Source organism: Staurois parvus, unplaced genomic scaffold, assembly GCF_062004578.1.
Source record: "Staurois parvus isolate SC_StPar_1 unplaced genomic scaffold, SC_StPar_1.0 ptg001388l, whole genome shotgun sequence".
In the NCBI taxonomy this organism is placed as follows: Eukaryota; Metazoa; Chordata; class Amphibia; order Anura; family Ranidae; genus Staurois; species Staurois parvus.
Window position 1 is genome coordinate 144,303 of NW_028319184.1, and position 8,190 is coordinate 152,492.

The 8,190-nt window shown below is 48.3% G+C and overlaps 3 protein-coding genes across 3 annotated transcripts; 2 read left to right on the forward strand and 1 right to left on the reverse strand.

The window, feature by feature from the left end:
• Positions 1-354: 354 nt before the first annotated feature.
• Positions 355-823, reverse strand: LOC149436263 (histone H2B 1.1-like). The gene has a single exon (XM_089661806.1). It carries the CDS (start codon positions 798-800, stop codon positions 420-422), a length of 381 nt encoding a protein of 126 aa, XP_089517932.1. The 5' UTR covers positions 801-823; the 3' UTR covers positions 355-419.
• Positions 824-1,093: 270 nt separating this feature from the next.
• Positions 1,094-1,567, forward strand: LOC149436264 (histone H2A type 1-like). The gene has a single exon (XM_089661807.1). It carries the CDS (start codon positions 1,117-1,119, stop codon positions 1,507-1,509), a length of 393 nt encoding a protein of 130 aa, XP_089517933.1. The 5' UTR covers positions 1,094-1,116; the 3' UTR covers positions 1,510-1,567.
• A 4,552-nt stretch (positions 1,568-6,119) lies between these two features.
• LOC149436265 (histone H3-like) lies at positions 6,120-6,513 on the forward strand. Its single transcript, XM_089661808.1, has 2 exons — positions 6,120-6,257; positions 6,310-6,513. The coding sequence occupies exons 1-2, from the start codon at positions 6,120-6,122 to the stop codon at positions 6,511-6,513; spliced, it is 342 nt and encodes a 113-aa protein (XP_089517934.1).
• Positions 6,514-8,190: the final 1,677 nt, after the last annotated feature.

Here is an 8,190-nt window from a genome sequence, read left to right on the forward strand (position 1 = left end):
CCAGTAAATCTATTCCTAGTAATATATGGAGTAATGTCTCCATGATTTCTGTATAATTTCCTATGATGCCATGTTACAGCCGCACATATATCAGTCAGTGAAGAGTTAAACATTCGCCTCTACTACGTGTAACAATGTATCAAGCAGAGCAGAAAAGAGAAACAAGAAAATCCTTCCCGTCTATGTGTGTAATATAGTGACACCTAATGGGAGTGTTGAGCATTGCAGCCAATCCTCCCATCCCCCCCAATGTGCAGGTTAGTCCGTCCCTAGAACGAATGTCCAGTGTAAGTGTGACGTGTGGGGGACCTCTAGCGGCAATACAATGTGATGACAGCTCAGTGATTGGAATGGTGGGCGGCTCTTAGAAGAGCCTTTGTGTCCTTGTTGGGATGATGGGGCCCCGGGGGGCGGGGGGATTACTTGGCGCTGGTGTACTTGGTGACGGCCTTGGTGCCCTCGGAGACGGCGTGCTTGGCCAGCTCTCCGGGCAGGAGGAGGCGGACGGCGGTCTGGATCTCCCGGGAGGTGATGGTGGAGCGCTTGTTGTAATGAGCCAGGCGGGAAGCTTCGCCGGCGATGCGCTCGAAGATGTCATTGACGAAGGAGTTCATGATGCTCATGGCCTTGGACGAGATGCCGGTGTCGGGGTGGACCTGCTTGAGCACCTTGTACACGTAGATGGCATAACTCTCCTTCCTAGTCTTCCTCCGCTTCTTGCCGTCCTTCTTCTGGCTCTTAGTCACGGCTTTCTTGGAGCCCTTCTTGGGCGCCGGCGCAGACTTGGCTGGTTCAGGCATGATCAGGGTTCACCACTGCTTGGCTGGCTGCGGGGAAAGTGCGCTGGAGCCTCACTCATGTGCTGCTTTTATAGGCGGCCTATGCAAATGAGTCTCATCCCACCTCACTCTTCTATTGGAGGACTCGGTCAAGTGATGGAAAGGGACGTCTTTCTTCCATTCCTGGAGTATAGATTGGTGTAGAATGAAGTCTGACCGCTATTAGCTGAATTCAAAAGCAACCAATCCCAGCGTGTGACGTCAGAGCATGGAGTGTATAAAGGAGAGGAAGCGGCTGCTGGGACCTATCTGTGTGTGATTCGTCAGTCATCCAATCATGTCTGGTCGCGGCAAACAAGGAGGCAAGACTCGGGCTAAGGCCAAGACCCGATCGTCCCGGGCCGGTCTGCAGTTCCCCGTCGGTCGTGTTCACCGCCTGCTCCGGAAGGGCAACTATGCCGAGCGGGTCGGGGCCGGAGCTCCCGTCTATCTGGCCGCCGTCCTGGAGTATCTGACGGCTGAGATCCTGGAGCTGGCCGGCAACGCCGCCCGAGACAACAAGAAGACCCGCATCATCCCCCGACACCTCCAGCTGGCTGTCCGCAACGACGAGGAGCTCAACAGGCTGCTGGGCGGCGTCACCATCGCCCAGGGAGGAGTCCTGCCCAACATCCAGGCCGTGCTGCTGCCCAAGAAGACCGAGAGCCACAAGGCCGCCAAGAGCAAGTAATCCCCCCACAGGATTCCCTTCTATCCGCCAACACAACGGCTCTTCTCAGAGCCCCCCACATCTCCATACAAAGGGCGGACATACGGCTTCTATGGACACCAATCCCACACTCCTCTCTATCTCCCGCTTCTATGGGATGGAGTTTGGGGGAGGAGAAGTCGGAGATCATTTACTTACGTTGTCGCAAGATGTAAAGTAATTGATTTTATAATTATAAAGACTAATATAAAATGCTTTCAGTGTGAGACTCTGGGGAAATGACATCTTATTCCAGGGACTGATCTTATCCGCCTTCCTTTAGTTGTGATGGGGGGGAGGAGGAAAGTCGGCGACTTCTTCCCTCCGTCCTGCTCTGTAGATCTCGGATTAGTAAAGGACGTTCTGGGATGGAAGCTGTCACGTGTTTGTAATGACAATTCGAAAAGGTGGAAGTCCGCCGTCCGGACAGTAAGTCTTCTCTACATCCGGGTGTCATCTCTGCTTCTCCATAGGAAGAGGTTTGGACGCCGGGAAGGATTTCGATGTTGAACTTTCTGGGGAGAAAGTGATCTCTCGGCGCCCCGGGATTGGGCGGGTTATTTGTAGCTGATAACCGGTTTACACATCCGAATTCTAAATGGTAAAAATAGAAAAGGATTTCAGTGAGATTATCACATTTCCTGATCAGATCATTTCCTCCCCACATTTTGTCTTATTTGAATAATAAACTGTCATTGCTTCCATTGTCTAATACATTCCAATTTCCAAGTAGGATAGGCGCTCCCTGAAAACCCACCTCTTCAGGGAAGCCTACCCCACCCTCACCTAACAGCCGCTGCCCTTCCCTCCTCCTACCACTTCATCCCCCACAGCCGCTTCCTCCGGTGCCTCTACCCCCTCCCTCCTAGATTGTAAGCTCGAAAGAGTAGGGCCCTCTAACCCCTTGTGTACTGTTTGATGTTACTGTTCTGTTTCATGTATTGTCCCCCCCCCCATTGTACAGCGCTGAGCAAACCCTTTGGCGCTATATAAACACGATAGATAAATAAATAAGAAGAATTCCAAGCCGGCAAAAAGTGTATCTGCAGAGCTCCGCTATTTCTGACAGTTCTCTGACAGTTCCTTCACATTTACAGCGGTTGAAACATTGTATCTATTTGTTTCCGAATAAAAAACATCTGTATCCTAAATGGAAACAAATAGATACAATGTTTCAACCGCTGTAAATGTGAAGGAACTGCGAGAGAACTGTCAGAAATAGCGGATCTCTGCAGGGACACTTTTTGCCGGCTGTAGAAGGGATGAAAATCGGACGATCGGGGAAAATTTGATTCGTGCATCCGAAGTTGGCTGAATCCTGAAATTCGAAACAAATTCCACTCTGCCTGGTTCGATTCGCTCATCTCTATTAATCACCCATTGTCCCTCTATATGTTTCTGAGAAAGTGAAAGCATACCAATTGGACCATAGTTTATGGAATCTGGCAACCATGTCATCGGTCATAGTCAATATCCTTTCCAACTCCTGAATGACCTTAACATCTCTTATCCGGTCAGAATTGAGGGGACATGAGAGGTCTTCCAATTCCTGGAGATTCGGGACTTGGCTGCATTCAAAAGGTGCCCTACCAAAGATTGCTTGTACGACTTAAAAGAGCACTCAAAGATATGGAGAAGACAACATTCGGGGGTTAAGGGTAATGCAGTCTCAGTAATAGAGTATGTCAACCGAGAACGTAATCCCACAATGGCATAAGCCTTGGGCATTGCCACCAAATATGTAACAGGGGGCCCTCAGGTGATTCACAGCACCAACATAGGCCTGGCATCTGGGGGAACCCCCTCCTTAACCTATCAGGTGTAGCATAACATCTTGTTAAAAATTTGTAGGAGGTTTATTGAGTCCTAGTGCTGATGGAGAATTTGTGAGAAAAAATGCAGGCTTTTCTTCATTGGCACATATTGATGTTCCATCCTGGAGGAGTTGGACTGCCTGTGCAACCTCTGTAGGGGCCAGGTATCACTTCATGCCATGTCCTCATGTCAGTAGTGACACTGACCCTAGCCAAATGCAAAACTAGTGACAAACAGAAAAGATGTCAGTAGCCACCACCTGTAAATCCATTTCTGTTTAGGGGGTTGTCTTATTGTTGCCCATCTAGTGCACCTGTTTATTTCATTATTACAAAAGCAGATGAAACTGATTAACAATCCCCTCGGCTACTTAACAGACCAGATCAATATTGCAGAAGTTTAAATGACTTGAGGCTATACTCTGGTTAAAAAAAGTTTTCCTTGTTTTGAACAGTGTATATAAATTATACACGCACACACTATATTGCCGAAAGTATTGGAACACCCCTCCAAATCATTGGATCCAATCAACTCCATGGCCACAGGTGTATAAAATCAAACACCTAGGCATGCAGACTGCTTCTACAAACATTTGTGAATTATTATTATACAGGATTTATATAGAGCAGACAGTTTCCTTAGCGCTTTAAAATATAAAGGGGGACAATTTAGCAATGTGACAGTTCAATACTGTAGGGTTAGCAGGGCCCTGCTCCTTAGAGCTTACAATCTAAGAGATTTGTGAAAGAATGGGTCACTCTAAGGAGCTCAGTGAATTCAATTCAAGCGTGGTACTGTGATAGGTTGCCACCTGTGCAATAAGTCCATTCGTGACATTTCCTGGCAACTAAATATTCCACGATACACTGCTAGTGGGATTATAACAAAGTGGAAGCAACTGGAAAAAACAGCAACTCAGCCACCAAGTGATAGGCCACGTAAAATGACAGAGCGGGGTCAGCGCATGCTGAATCACACAGTGTGCAAAAGTCGCCAACTGTCTGCAGAGTCATTAGCTTAAGACCTTCAAACTTGGTGTGGCCTTCAGATTAGCACAACAACATGAATAGAGAGCTTCATGGAATGGGTTTCCATGGCCGAACAGTTGCATCTAAGCCTTACATCACCAAGTGCAATATAAAGCATCAGATGCAGTGGTGTAAAGCACACCGCCACTGAACTCTAGAGTAGTGGAGACGTGTTCTCTGGAGTGACCAATCATGCTTCTCTGTCTGGTAAAAAAACATGGATGAGCCAGTTTGGGGTAGAGGAACTTGACTGGCCTGCACAGAGTCCTGACCTCAACCCCATAGAACACCTTCTGGATGAATCAGAGGGGAGACTGTGAGCCAGGCCTTATCATCTGACATCAGTGCCTGACCTCACAAATGCACTTCTGGAAGAATGGTCAAAAGTCACAATAGACACCCTCCTAAACCTTGTGGACGGCTTTCCCAGAAGAGTTGAAGCTGTTATAGCTGCAAAGGGCGGGGCCAACTCAATATTGAACCCTACAACTAAGACTGGGATGTCAAAAATTCATTTGTGTGTAAAGGCCGGTCGACCAATACTTTTGTCAATATAGTGTATATGTATGTATCTTTTTTTTTTTCCTCTTTTTCATTTGAGCATTCGTTGAATTTAAGGTGCATTAGATTAATACACAGAATGGAAAGTGGAGGTTATAAATTGTAATACGGTTATCATGAATGGGAAGGTGGGGGGTGGGGGGGGGGGGGGTGTAGATGCATTGGACCAATTTATTTCCCTCCCCCTTTACTTTACATCATCTAATTTACTGAATTATGGACAGAAATAGTCCTCTCTCGGAGATTGCAATTCTTACATTGATAAGACGTTTGAATATATAATTATAAACATCTTTCTTATCAATGTTTTCCCATCTGGCAGTAAGGAGCTCCCAGAGAGATCGGGATATTCTGCAATCAAAGGAAACCCGCAGATCTTGGCGGGAATAAAAAAAAAAAAAACATTCTGAAAATATAAGACACATAAATAAAATAATGTTTGTTAGAAATAAACTCGTAAATGTGAAATGAATGGGATGAATTGCTGCAGACTAGATGTCCGCCTCCTCACATCCTCAGCGATAGATTGTCATTGTGCCATCAAAGTCCACACTGTCATCGCCGGGATCGGATTGTCCTTGGAAGTGGGATTCGGAGAGAAAAGGCAGAAATCACATTGTATCTCCTCCCAGATCCGCACACAAGTCATGTCTCTTGTCATCTCGCTCTTCTATAGACAATACATTGCAGCCCTTCTGACTGTCCCTGTTAGTCCACAATTGTGCTGGATGGACCGAGATGGGCGACAAACGTTCTGCTTCTTAGTCCCGAACAGAGGAATCCTCGGATCCGTGAGATCGGAGGAGGATCTTCTGTCATCCCATTCACTGTATTATGGAGGAATCCAGTCCGATGTCAGTGGATGTAATTGTTACATTGTACAGGGAGTCTCTGATCTCTGATTATTAGCAGATCTCTGATTAATCTTCTCTTCTTTGGAAGTAAGGAGAGCTCCGAGCATTGTATGATGTGGAGGACCTCCCCTCCCCCACCCCTGACACAGCGGGCTTCTCTACCTACAGAGATAACGTGCAGATCCTGGCGGGCTTTTTGAACATCCCGCTCTTTTTATGTAAACCAATCATTAGAAGGGGCGTGGCGTAGTTCTCCAATCAGAGGGCAGGGATGTGTATAAGTCTCTCTGCAGAGCGGCTTCAGTTCCCATTCCCAGCCCAGATCTGAGAAGTAATGGCTCGTACCAAGCAGACCGCCCGTAAGTCCACCGGAGGGAAAGCTCCCCGCAAGCAGCTGGCTACCAAAGCCGCCCGCAAGAGCGCCCCGGCCACCGGCGGAGTGAAGAAGCCTCACCGCTACAGGCCCGGCACCGTGGCTCTCCGAGAGATCCACCGAGCTGCTCATCCGCAAGCTGCCCTTCCAGCGCCTCGTCCGAGAGATCGCCCAGGACTTCAAGACCGACCTGCGCTTCCAGAGCTCCGCCGTCATGGCTCTGCAGGAGGCCGCAGAGGCTTATCTCGTCGGACTCTTCGAGGACACCAACCTCTGCGCCATCCACGCCAAGAGGGTCACCATCATGCCCAAAGACATCCAGCTGGCACGCCGCATCCGCGGAGAGAGGGCCTAGACCCCCCGCAACAGACATTCCACACAACCCGCCAACCAACGGCTCTTCTCAGAGCCACAACCTCCCCCCACACAGAGCTCTGTACCGGGACTTCTCCGCCTTTCCCCCTCATGGCGCCTTTTACAATTCAGCGCAATCTGGAGGCGCCATTACAACATGTAAGGAACCGAACCGGTTTACACAACGCAGCGCCGTCTGTACATGGGGGGCGCCCGATGGGGGAGAAACTTTATTTTTATTCTTCCAAAGCAAATAGTTTATTTTCTCCCTCAGTTGCCGGGTTTCTGTCTCGGCCAATGTGACCTCACTGCTGACAGGGGCAGGCAAGGATGCTGTGCAGGGGCCCCATGTCCTTATCAATGACGTCATGGGTGGTTCTGTTACCAGCAGCTAGTAGGTTGGGATAAATGCTGCTGTCTCATCTACACCTGAAGCTGTCTCCCTGCAATGCTTCGACTTTCTGCAAATCTCAGGATAATTAGTCTGTTTGTGGTGATTGATTCTCACCTCCTTGTGCCTTTCTATGATCAGAGAATCAATCATCGTTTATGGCATTGGCCTGTCTGGTTTAGATAAAACTCCCCCCCCCCCCCCCCCCCAATGTGATCCTTAATTCCTAATCGGGGTGGAGAAGAGTTGCACATTTGATCATCTCCCTATAAATGTAGACCAGTTTATGGGGGACGTCACAGATGGCTCTGTCCTGTGAGGGCATTTTCTCTGGAGTGTGAAGTAGTTGAACACAGCAGGATAACTCAAGCAGCAGGAAGAACTCTACTGCACGCTGGATGGAGTGCGGGCAAACACCCTGAGAAACGTTTACAAGTCTGATTCCCACTCCATGTACCTTTTTAATATGCCACCTCTACTCATATTACTATCATTTGCTCTCAAAATCTCCTTTCTTTATCCCTCTGCTCCACCTTAATTTATACATCACACCCTCCTACCATCTCCCTACTACTGCTCTCATCTCCTGCTTTACTTTACTCACCAGCTGACCCAACCCCAAGATAGGAAGGCATGTGCACTCATACATCCTGCTCCCATGATCCTTTCTTCACCATGCTTCTCCTAGCCTCTGGGGATATCTCTCCAAACCCTGGTCCTCCAGTATCTCACCCCCAACACCAGGCACCCTCCTTCCTCCAGGAATAGCTGTGATCCACTCAATTTCATCTCAATCTCCATTCTCCTAAAAACCACTCTCCCTTTTCCATGTGCACTCTGGAATGCCCTCTCTGTCTGTAATAAGCTCACTTCTGTCCATGACCTTTGTGTCTCCCACTCCCTTAACCTACAAGCAATTACAAAAACTGACTTCAAGCAGCAAATTCTGTTTCTCCTGCAGCACTTTCCTATGGAGGCCTTCTCTGGTCTCACTCACCCAGACCTAGTGGTAGGAAAGGAGGTGGAGTTGGTTTGCTTCTATCCCCACTGAGCACCTTTTCAAGTCCTCCCTAACCCTCCCTCTCTATCCTTTTCTTTCCAGACTCTCTGCTTTCAGCTTTTTTTTCTCCTATTTCTCTGAGGATTGCAGTGGTCTATCAGCCTCCTGGACCGGTGTCACACTTTCTTGATGACTTCTCTGCCTGGTTACCCTTTCTCCCTTCTGAAATGCCCACTATCAATCTTGGAGATTTTAAAATCCCTATTAATGTGAACAACCCGGCAACA